Source organism: Diadema setosum, chromosome 4 (assembly GCF_964275005.1).
Source record: "Diadema setosum chromosome 4, eeDiaSeto1, whole genome shotgun sequence".
NCBI classification, from domain to species: Eukaryota; Metazoa; Echinodermata; class Echinoidea; order Diadematoida; family Diadematidae; genus Diadema; species Diadema setosum.
In genome coordinates this window covers 25,717,798-25,730,722 of record NC_092688.1, presented here as the reverse complement: position 1 = coordinate 25,730,722, position 12,925 = coordinate 25,717,798, and the positions used below count along the sequence as shown (strand labels likewise).

General features: G+C 36.3%; 1 protein-coding gene across 1 annotated transcript; it reads left to right on the top strand.

The window, feature by feature from the left end:
• Positions 1-1,139: 1,139 nt before the first annotated feature.
• On the top strand, positions 1,140-2,219 carry LOC140227973 (uncharacterized). The gene has a single exon (XM_072308354.1). It carries the CDS (start codon positions 1,140-1,142, stop codon positions 2,217-2,219), a length of 1,080 nt encoding a protein of 359 aa, XP_072164455.1.
• Positions 2,220-12,925: the final 10,706 nt, after the last annotated feature.

Sequence of the window (12,925 nt, the reverse complement as noted above, 5' to 3'; positions counted from 1 at the left end):
CCGGTTTGGGTATATTCGATAATTCCCGTGACGAATTGTGCATAGTTTTATCACTGATCTCTGTGCAAGTAAATACACAGCCGAAAAAACAAAAAACAAAAAAAAAAACCTTGACTGGAATCGACCCGTACCGATGAGCGTACGTTTCGATGCACTTACTCGCTGACTCGTGGCTGATGGGCACTATTCGGGGTTTCGTAGTGTGCCCGATGGGCAACGAATTATGACCACTTCAATCGGACACCCACATTTACCCATGCTACTGGGTCTTTAATTCTTGAAAATTCTGACCACTCGTCTGACGAGTGTGCGAAGAGAAAGCCAAGCTTACTAGACCTTCAAATTTAAATGAACCTTAAAAAAGTGGCACTAGAAGTGGCACTGGTGAACACGAAGCAAGGGCAAAATAAATTTAGCTCTTTTTTGTCAGCTCTAGGATTTCCGACTTTATTACGCTGAACTACATGGTCACGCTTCAAGCGCTGTTGATTCCACAACACTATACTATGTGATTGCGCACCATGCTTCTTTTGCAGTTTTTTTTTTTTCAAACACTTTGTTTCGGTCTAATGTAGGCTTTCTCAGTTTTGCCGATTCAAAACACTAGAAAATCTTCAAACACCTTTCATCTCTAATAATTGAAATCACACTGATATTGCATTTGAAGTTTATATTGGCAATAAATAAAATGTACTTTTGAATGATGAGCAAACTTTCAGTTAAGTCTAACAACCACTTAATAGTGGTTTTCATGGAAATCTGTATCATGTTCTTTGTTCCCTTTATTGTAGGCAACTGGGGGAAATTACGCATTTGCCTAGACCCTAAACTTTAAAGCCTCTGTTCTGAGTACACATTTTTGCAGTGTGGACTTTCTTTCCATTATTTAAATGGGTTTGGCAAGTCTATTTACACTGAAGTATAGTTGATTATATTTCATTTTTAATCTTAGATTCTGCTCTTCCACAATCTACTCTTAACTAAAAATCCTTGTATGGCGACTTTTTTGTGGTTTTGCGATGCACGGTCACATAATTATGCTTAAGATTATGAATTCAATTTCCCCATTAAATTACAGACGTTGGAGATCCCAAACTTCGCATCAGTCAAATGTTCACCCAAATGGCAGACAGATTCAGATGAATCCCATCGACACTTCTGTACAAGAGCCAGTCAGGACGGATCATGCCGTTTTGTCGGACGCTGCCAATCATAATGCTAATACAGCTGGTCGCTTTTTGCCCCACATTCTGGGTAACACCGTCGGAGACAGAGGGAGCCATCTAGCGCACACTAGTCACATCTACCAGGATGCTGAAGAGATAGACGAGGGGATTTCTACCTTTATCAGCATAAATCATGGCTTCCCTTGTACAGTTCCTGTAGAAAGTAATATAAATACCGGCATCGACACTTCTTTGACCTCAATGAATATTCCTTCTGATAATGAATATTGTGGCTTGCAGGAGACATTGCTGGACCAACCAGCGTGTGCTTATGGTGATGATGATGAATACCAGGATGTAGACCTTTGTAAGTTGGACAAGATGACGAATGCTGCAGCTAGACCCACAGGTAAAGCGTGCTTGTTTGATGACAGTTATTACAATTCACTGACGTCATTTCATGATTCATCCGAAATGCCTACAGAAAGCGAGTACGATCGCATCAATCATGCTTTCCCTGACGTCAGAACAGGAAGTCACAACCCTGGTCTGTCACCTATTGGACAAACTTTACAGCATAAGATCTACCCTGACAGGAAATATGATAAGCCCTGTTCCAGCAAGGATGCCATAACAGCCATGCCTTCTGAAGACGTCTTCTACTATCAACTGAATCCGGAGCAACAAAATGGCATTGATACCAACAAGCAACCGCGATGTCCTGATGCTTTCGACTCGGGAGATTATAGTCTGTTGAATCCTGAAGAAGACTTCGCCAATGATCTTCGTCCTAAGATGATAAAAGGGGACAGTTTCAATGTCAATGACTGCCACGACACCGAGATTCAGAACCCGAGAAGCTTTACGGCAACTCCCCAAACCTGTGAGGAAATGTACGCGACGGTGAACAAAACAGTAGGTAACATTTCGGTCGCAGAACCGTCACCGTGTGAGGAGCTGTATGCACAGGTGGATAAAACACGAGGAGCTTCTAGGGTTGAGTCAGAGCCAACGACGCAGGAAGAAATCTATATGAACTTTATTGATATGTAGGTGGCTATTTGAAAGAGGACACTATGAGTTCTCACAGAATGTATATACCGAAAAATCGCATATCCCATCAAGTTCAGTGAAAGCTTGTGATTGTATCTTAATGAATGGTAACAGTATTCACTGAAAATACTATAGTAACGATTATGTTGTTGATGTAATAACAGTGGACAATAAAGATTACACATATTCATGCGCAAAAGACATGAATAAGAAACTTACAAGTACACGTACATAACAATTGTCGTAATGAGATGAGAAAAATTTATTATTCATCCACGTTTTTTTTTTAATGATTACATAAAATGACGTATGCATCTCGGCAAAATAACACAATTCTCTTGATTGCTATGTAGTGTTACAATCGTAACAAAAACAGTGAGACCAAAAGAAAGCGCGACTTTCAACACTTTAGAGTTCCATTTAATAACGGTAATGTCTTATTCATCACAAGGCAAGAGTAAAAAAAAGTTTAAGTACCTTAAGTATTATGTTTGTGTTGTGTATATGTGTGAATTTGAACATGAACTTGTATGAACATTATGGTCGATTTCCTGCCCGTCTCCTGAAAGACGGACATGAAAATAGTACTGATGCTGATGACATGTCTAATCATTTTATTGACTTTTGATGAGAATTAGTAGAACAGGGTCATATTTGAAAACTGAGAAGCGTTCTTAAAGGGAAAATCTAGTCCAAATACATGTATAAGTGAGTCTGATAGAAAACGGTAAAAATTTGACCGAAATTGGGTGAGAAATAAGGAAGTTATGACATTTTGAAATTTTGCTAATTTCTGCAAAACAGTATAGTGGATTTGAATATGCAAATGAGTGAGCTAATCATGTCATAACCTTACAATTTTCCATTGATCGTGTACAAAAAAAAAAAATGATGAAACTCAATGTTTCTGTCATTGAAGTCTGAAACATGATGTTATTCCTGGTTGAATAATTCAGAACAGTGAATAGTTATACATGCCAGAATTTTAGCCTGGGGCATAATTGCGTTTGAATAAAACACTGGAAATTGCACTATTCTATGTACAAACTATCTGGCAAGATGTGAGGGAATGACATGCTCACTTTGCCATTTGCATTATTGACTGTTCAAGAACTGTTTCCTGAAAAAATTAGCGAAACTTCAAAATGTCCTTAACCTCTTTATTTTTCACCCGCTTTCGATCAAAATTTTACCATTGAACTTGTAGTATTTTACTTTTTCTTATCGGACTGATTTATTTTTGGACAGGATTGTCGTTTAGGGGAATCTCATTTCCATAACATTTTCCCATTTTACTGTCCACATGAAGCTTATATGCCATACGGATGGTATGTGAGGGTATTTTTATACCTGTCATTGGAGGCATTGAAATCAGGTCAACGAGAAAACACAAACAAGGTTGAAAGCAAATTAATGAACCTGACAAATCTTCGTATGCTTATTTTGGAAAAGTAAATTGAAGATATGCTGGGATGAACACCGCTAAATGTATCAAATTTAAAGCTGAGCAGTTTGTCATTTTGAACGTTGAAGTATGAACTCTAATCAGTACTAATATTGAAACTCTAGAACTTTAAGGCATCAAAGGTGTACAAAAAATACTGAAATAATAACAAAGTAATATTGAAACTCTAGAGTTTTAAGGGTTCATAGGTAGTTATAAATCCCTTAATTTTCTATTTGCATACAAATATTACAGATAACTTTCACATATTTCAAACATCTCAAAATTACAGAAAATAGAGAAGAGTCTACACAGATTCTAACTTTATGAAGACAAGCAAAAAATTAGATTAATAAATTTAGAAGAATACGGAGAAATGTCGAGGAAGCAGGAAAGGCTATAGGGTCGAGGTAGTTGTGTAAACTTCAGAGCACAGCCCAGGATTAGTTTAAGTGCTTACGGTATGTAAATATGGAAAATTTCGACTGTTAAAGGTTAGAAAAGTAACTCGTTCACTCACAGCCCAGGATTAGTTTAAGTGCTTACGGTATGTAAATATGGAAAATTTCGACTGTTAAAGGTTAAAAAAGTAACTCGTTCACTCCATCTTGTCTACTGATGACTGGTAGCGAACAATGTGTATCTCCATTTTGCAATGCTACTGTCACATATATTTTCCCCTAAAATTAGAACACAATTACTTACTCTCTGTGTTGCTTTCGACGAGGAAAAGTTTAATGCTACTTCTCACCCAGCACCTATTACAAGTGTAATCATTGTCAAAGTTCTAACAGAAATGGGATTTGAGAATGAGATCCTGCATTCTGTCAAGTCAAATGAAAAAAAAAAATGAATTCAGAATTTGGATCGAAGGCAGCTATTACAGGCAGCTATGGCATAAAGAAATTTAGATTTTTTTAACCAACATTTGCAACGTTTTATTTTGTTTTCATTTAAATCACATATATGCTTGTCGACATATCTGCAGCGTGGTGACGGATAAGAAAGATACGAGACGAATATTACATCATTGGTCTGAACGTCCTGTTTTGCTTGATATCTAAGATGGAGATCAGTTGAATAACTCGGGAAAACAGTTAATCATAACATTTGTAGGCTAATGTGCTATGTAAAAATACACTCATTAACATACTACATAATGATATTGGATATAACAACAAAGAGATGGAGCCCTATAGAAACCAGCTCTCTGATCAGGATGTTCCACCCCATGATGCGGTAATAGATAATTAAAGTATTTTATTGCCTTTGTGAGGATTGCTTTTCTTTTCAAGGAAAGATTTGTTGTCTAGAAATAATTTAACCCGTTGGAGACACCAGCCCGAGTAAACTCGGGCTGGTGTCACTGGGAAATGTGTGTCAAAGCAAAATCAGCCTGTCCTAAATGGCTTAAGTTGTCTATGGAAGAGTGTATCGAGAGCAGAGAACCAAATACTCTTACCGAAATAGAGCGGAAAGCACGAGATACCACCTACGCATTTAAAATTGTGATAAAAGTGCAACGAGATATTTGTACAGAGAAAAGCATGGAAATAGTGCATGCGAAATAAAAACAGATAATCGTCTAAAGATCCATAGCAGAGACTTCGTTTTGTGCTTGCATTTTTTTTTTTTTTTTTTTTTTTTTTTTTTTTTTTTAGTATGTTTATAAGTAAATGTACAAGTTGAATGTATGGGTTACAGTTTGTTATTCCGAAGGTTCGTTAGTACGCACTTTCTTTTTATTTTCCATAAAATTCTACCCTTAACAGTACGTTTTTCACACACACACACACACACACGCATACACACACATTTATACGTATATATATGTATTTGTTTGTTTCATTTCCATCTGTGACGACGGCTGGAAAGCCCATATTCAGCTGCAATAGCTTGCCTAACATGGGGTCAAGCTGTATGTGTGTATGTGTGTATGTGTGTGTGTGTGTGTGTGTGTGTGTATGTGAATACGGGAAAGAAAAAAAGCGCAAGAGAAAATTTAGAAGAAAAAAAAAACTAAAGAAGAGTACATAACAATTTTTGGATAAAAATTAAATAAAAAGCATGATAGTATTAAGAAAAAAAGCAAGAATTGCCCTTTTCCGAAATTATGCGTTTGGGCTCAATGGAGCATTAGATTGACAAGGACACAAAATGTATCATATATTATGTTAATGAGATAATACAACTTTTTTTCAGATAAAGCAGATATTTGGACTTGGACAGCGTTATATTCAAGAATGCGGGTGTCCCAAAAAAAGCGGAACGGTGGATTTGCAGTACCTTGCGTTCTTAAAGTGATATCCTTTTTGACATCATTAGAAAGAACATCTTCCGCAGAAGACCATGATACCAAAATTATTAAATTTGGTTCAGTACTTTTTATTCTACGTCAGTTTGTGTAAATGCAGTCATTTTCAATATTTTGCGACTTATGAGCTCGTTGATCCATGTCAACAAAAGATAACGCTTTCATATCAGGCGCGCACACACAGACACACAAAGACAGACAGACAGACAGACACACACACACACACACACACACACACACACACAGTTTTTTCCTGGCCCGTGCCCAATGTGAAAGCTGTATCTTTTGTTGACATGGATCACCGAGCTTACACAATATTCACCGTATGGATCGCGTGTCGCACTCAAATTATTATCTCAAAAAATTTAAAAATGGCTGCATTTTCAGAAATTGGCGTAGAATAAGAAGTACTGAACCAAATTTAATGATTTTGGTATCATTGTCTTCTGCGGAAGATGTTCTTTCTAATGATGTCAAAAAATATATCACTTAAAGAACGCAAGGTACTGAAAATCCACCGTTCCGCTTTTTTTGGGACACCCGGTATATATATATATATTATATATATATATATATATATATGTATATATATATATATGTATATATATATATATTATATGTATATATATATATATATATTACATATGTACGCCTGCAATGTCACTCTGTGCCTACCACATTTCTAATAATGTGCAGGGAAAATATACATGAGAGGCAAGATAGTCTCTAGTTTTTTACCTGCTGGATGCACTCTTCAGTGATTATATGTATCTAATTGCTAGACACTTATAGGTGCTTTTCATTCTCTCTGCTGTCATTAAATGATTAGGGAACGTCCTAAAAATATTTCTGACTGAATCCTGCTATGCAACTATCAAAGTTAACTTTTCAAAAATCTTAACAGCACATAAACCATCTTTATTTGTCCCAGAAATCTCTAGTTTTACCAAATGTGACAAACGCCAACAATATTCCAGAATTTTATGTTTCCTTATCCTGTTCCGACAAGACAAGAAAACAAAATCAAAAAACCAACCCCCGAAAAACACATAAAAAGTCCGTCAATTATGTGTATGGCTTTAGAGGGGTTTAGACTTTACAATTTGATGTTCTCCCAGTTGTGAGCCCTGAATTCCTAGAAACTCGATAATTGAAAAAAAAAAAGATCAGATTTACAAATGACATATCATATGAACGACATGCATGATTAATTGAAGCATCAGTTTTTATATAAACAAATTGTCAATTTTATTCGGTGAACTTCGGGTGAATTAGAATTTTCTAAAATATTTTAGACAGCCCATTTGTTTTGTTTTTTTTCTTTGTTTTTGTTTTTTTTGTTTTTGGTTTTGTTTTTGTTTTTGTTTTTTTTTTTTGGGGGGGGGGTTGTCAGCACACCATTTATTGAATAGACCCGCATCGCAGTCGTTTCATGAGTTTGGCGTGCGATTCTGGCAGACCAGAATTCAGTGAAGACCTAAAGTCAGTTTTTTTGGTGAGGTAATGACCTCTTATGAAATGTGAAAGTGCATGTAATTCCAAAAGGAATTCAACGTTTATTTGATGAAAATTGGTTTTGAAGTGGCTGAGATATCCAAAACAAAGCGATCCTAATAAAAGGTGAGACCCACCTTTCATTAATTTTTTTGTTTTGTTTCGGTCTTAACAAATGTCATTTGCAGATGGAGACAAATTGAAGGAACTCACACCTGAACCTTCACCCCTCTGAATAATATCTTGCTTCCATTTAACATGCATATAGATAGTAATTGGCAAAGAAACCAACAGACGAAAGACCGAAGACCCTCGTTATATACACTGTACTTTATCAACATTGATTCTTTTGGTTAATGTGATTAAAAAGCAGATTTCTTCAACAACAACAGCAACAAAAAAAAAACCAAAAAAAAAACACACACGCACGCACACACGGCAATGTAAACTTTAATACTAATTTCTAATTTTGTAAGTGCATTTGTTACACGAAAAAAGATAAAGAATATCGTTACAAAGGTCTTTGTTTTGCGGTCAATAGTGTCAATAATTTTCCTCGACCAAGTGTTCATGTAGTGCGCTCTTGTTAGTTTGACTAAAGCTTTAATGGTTGCATTACATAGTTTTTACACTAACATCATTTCAAATTTTTTGATGTTATCAAAGCGAATTACTTGTAAGCCATTACTCTTGAGGGTACAACGTATAAAACACAATTTCACTCTCACTCGCAATGTCACGTCAAGTGAAAAGTTAAGGAAATGAATTTATTCTATATTATGCTCTAACAGATGGTAAGGCTTTCTAAATGTGAAATGATTATGTTCACAGTTGCAGTTATCAAAATTGCCAAACAAACTCGACCGTAATATAGGGGCGACAATGCAACAACATAATTTTTTTCATACCACCCTGAGGTGACGTCGGGACTAGGTATCTTCTTAGATTAGCACCGTAAAATCCCAGGCGTTTCCAAGTTATCATGATCATAATATTGTATACACTTGATCTTCAAAACTAACATCCGGCACGATGATATTAGTAACATACAATCATATGAAGACTGTCGATATCTCAACGACGTGCATTGTTGCAAGGCATAAACCATTACATTGCCCCGAAACCACAAAAGATAGTAGAAACTAAAGTAAGTAATCATCTATCGAGAGACGATGTTGCCAAGAGAACATCTGATTGACACTTTCAAGGGTTACTGCATTTCGTAACACACCACTTCTTTGAAAGCCTTGGAAAACGAAGATACATCACAATTCAACGGCGAAAGATAAACGCAGGGAGTGGCCGTGTGCAGTTGCGCAGCCTCACATGAACAAATCTGATTCTGCTTTTTCAATGTCATCAGCAGGCACAAAATCACCAGAAGTGGCAACTGCTAAATTCTACATTTTACAACAAAGGGAAGGGATAACAGAGCAACAAATATAGCGTATACCTTCATTATGGAGTAAATTAGACTACCTTAGCTTGAGTATTAGTATTCTGTGTTGAGCTGGAACTGGTCAAAGAATTACTATAGTCAGATATCGATTTTCCCTACTGCTTTTTCGCAATGGAAGGAAGAACGCAGTCCGGTTCGTTGTGGTTTGCCTGCTTCATCTTTTGCTGTCCTTTCGTGAATTCTACAGCGCCAGATTTACAAACGACAGGTATGTATACCTCACATTTTATCCAAAATTTTAAAATTACTAAAAGCATTCCAATTTTACTGAGATATACTAGGTCTACTACATTTTTTTTGTGTGTCTTATGACCTCTAAACAGATGAAAGTATCACTATAGTGGGGTAGATTTTTTCTGTGAAAGCTTTTGCTGAATATCCTTATTCCTATAGATATTTGTCTTGGTGCTTTTCTCTCTTTTTAACAAAACAAAAGATATGTATGTCATCCCTTTTTAATCTCGCGCAGACTTCACTTTGAATTGTTCGGGAAAGCCATTGGAACGCGAGATATCGTGTGACAGAAGCTGTGTTGTAAACGGTACTAGTTGGGTTCTACGGGCACCTCTTGGACGGCGAATTTTCTCTACTCTGGAGTCCATTAACAACAGAGTGACGGCATTCAACATTATCGATGAAATATCAAACACGAAGACTTCTTTCCTAATTCTCGGTCAAAACCAGCCTTCCTCCACTTTATCTCTTACCCATCGAGTGAAGCTATTGATACAGTATATATACCTACCCAGTTAAATTCAAGATCAACGTGACTTGTTATGGAGGTAAGTAGTTACAGTGTTATCTGCGTAAGTATATGAATGTGAATATCAATGTAATGTGATTTTCACTACTATCGCAAATTACGTTCTTTTTCTCTTATTCTTTTCTTGGAACATGATTTTCTCCTTTGTGTGTGTGTGTGTGTATGATTATATATCTGACCATTAATGTCAAGCGTGATAAATATGGTTATAGCAGGGTAAAGTGAAAACGTAGTTGTGACAGGGTGCGATCGGCTGCAATTGAATGTAAAACTAGCAAGCAACTCCTGAAAACTTTTTTTTTTTTTAGTGTTTCATCTGTTTACATAAAAAAAAAAATGCAAATTCTGTCTCTTAACGAATGACATTGAACTTTCACTCATCAAAGACTTGCTCAAAAACCTCTACGACATAGAAATAGTCCAAAAATATAGACGTACTTTAGGGATCCAAACACATTTCCATTTCGGTAGTAACTCGTGGGATTCCACAATACGAAGAAAATATCATTCGATAGGTTATACGCAATGAGTTAGGTGCATTGCTACTTCAGTGCATAAATCTTCTAAATGTAGGCATCCCGTAGCTTGCAGTTATGGCTGAATTAGGCGCATATTAACATGAGAAACAGCGCCAAAACCGAACCAGGTCGATAGACAAAATAATGGCTTGTCTTTTTTTCGCTACTTAATTATTACAAGTAATACTGAAATGCATATTCGGAATATGTATATTAGGTGCATTAAGTACTTGAAGAATGTTGGAAATCTTCGATCGGGTTCGTAGTGTTATTATGCATGCAAGACACCTTATCACAACTGCTTGGTCCTTTGAAGGGGGTCTGAAACCTTCATAGTCGTGGTTAGCTACCTTTTTAAGTCCTTCCTTGGTGGCTACGTGAACAAAATTCACACTCATTCTTAAGATTTTCCTTAACAAATTTTGACTTTACACACCAATACTATTTGTACCTACTTCAGTGAAAACTATTGTAGAGAGAATAATGATTATCACTGATTGTTTGCCATGTAGATCAATCATATCAATTCATCAATCAATTAATCAATTCATTTCAACCCGTTATGAACGGGAACATGGTTGCCTGCGTATAATAGTCTATGGGCATTTCACAATTCAGTATGGAACGGGTTAATACACATAAGCAGCCTTTGTTCACGACTTTGAAAACGTTTGTTTTCAATGTTTTACCAAGGAGGTTGCTGGCTAAATGCACAACAGCATTTCAAATGCATGGTGTCATGTTTATGCCTTTCGTGTCAGAGGTTTAAACCTGAATCTTTCTGAGCAGTCCCATTTAAGATTCATTTTGACTCTAGAATATTGCTGGTGATTTATTGCTTATCATTCAATTACTGAAGTAAGATTTCGCCTTTATGATAAAACGTGTAATATAAAAGTAAATTGTGTCCAGAAATATACGCAAAAGTGTAAACTAGAGCTGTGTGGTGTGAAAATGTTCAAAAGTTCACCCTCTTGGAAGGCCGATTTCATCACTTTTAGGCCTAATTCCGACAAATAAAACGGACTGTAGTGACTCCACCTCTTGATTATCTTAAGTTTTACAAAATTCAAGTCGAGTAAAAGCGGAACATTTTTATATTCGGGTATCCATTTGCCACTTTGCGTAAAGTGAATGCAGTTAGAATAGAGTATGACTAACAAAACGCATCCTGTGCATGAAGTAATGCTGTATTATACCTTTGTTGACAGATTACGTATAGACATTACCTAGAGACCTAACAAAAAAGTTTTCTGTAAGACTTTCTTTGTGTTGATAATCTATCAAGACAAATTGGCATTCTGTGTACCGTAAAGTATACTCTTCAGCTATTACAGTTATAATATTCGTTGTTGTGTTTTTTCATTTCCCAATAGGCATTGTCAGGCTACACACATAGCTTCCCCGGGGTAAATTTCAGCGGTCTTGATTATGTATCCAAGACAAAATTGACATGGACGAATCTTTTGATGAATTGATGTAAATAATATATTTGGCAAAGTAGGCATGGTAGGGGTAAACAAAAAATAAACAAACAAACAAACAAAACTTTCATTCAACGACTTTCTGTAACTGGAATAGGCGTAATCATCATTCTCCGTTCTCGAATACCCTGCAAGACTATAGCGTTCATTCAACATGTTCAGTACAATCTGTTTACACTCATACCATGATTGAGTTGAACACTCCATCAAATGCTATACACATAATCACAAGCAATAGACCATAAAACCACTGTTCATTATTTTGCAAGGAATACCGTCGGTAAAGCTGATTGACGGACCCTCTCACCTGGACGGCCTACTAGTCACCGGATCAGACAGCTATGTCTGCTTTGATGGATTTACCAACGCAACTGCAAAACTGGTCTGCAAAGAGATCGGCTTTCCAGCGGCAAAGGAGTTCTTTGGTCAGATTTTGACCAGTAATCATACAGCAGCAGGGAGGAGGATTGAACGTCTATCGTGTTCAAACGGTGACTACAGAATTTGGCAATGAGATTAATACTGCATGCGTATTCGAGTGTACAATACCTCACTGAATAATCAAAAGATTATTTCGATTAAAAACACATGGTAAATTCATGAGTCAATATTTTTGTTGAATAGTGCAATTTATTTTCATTATTGACTTGTTTTCTTTTAAAATTCCCGTATTTTTCTGTTATCACTGTTAACATCATTAAGATTTGTCATTAAATGAGTCATTTCGTGCTGACAAGAGATGACTGTTACTAATATTGTGAGTTCTTGAAACTGATTGACAGATCGTCCCATACATCGAAGTTTATCGAACTACGGAATGAATGATTGCTTATTGAGTGCTTATTTACGTCGACGTAAGGCAATTTGTCAATCAGTCGTAATAAAAGCAACTCGACGCAAGAATTTCATTAATTTGAATAAATCGTGAGCTTTAAACTGCTATCGAATAACTCGATTGTCCTCGATACCGATGTACAGGTTCTCTTCGTTTGGATGAATGCTTATCGACAACCACCGAATGTTCTTCAAACACATTTGTTAGACTCACATGCCGAGGTGAGACACACCGTATACAGGATCCCTGAATATGTGTACCACGCTAACAACCGGACGTTTTTTGAGCGTTCTTAGAACGTTCAAAGTTTGTTCTTTGGACGATTCGCAAAAGAAAAAGAATAATGTTTTCTGGACATTTATGAAACGTTTTATTAGACGTTTTTAAACGTTATA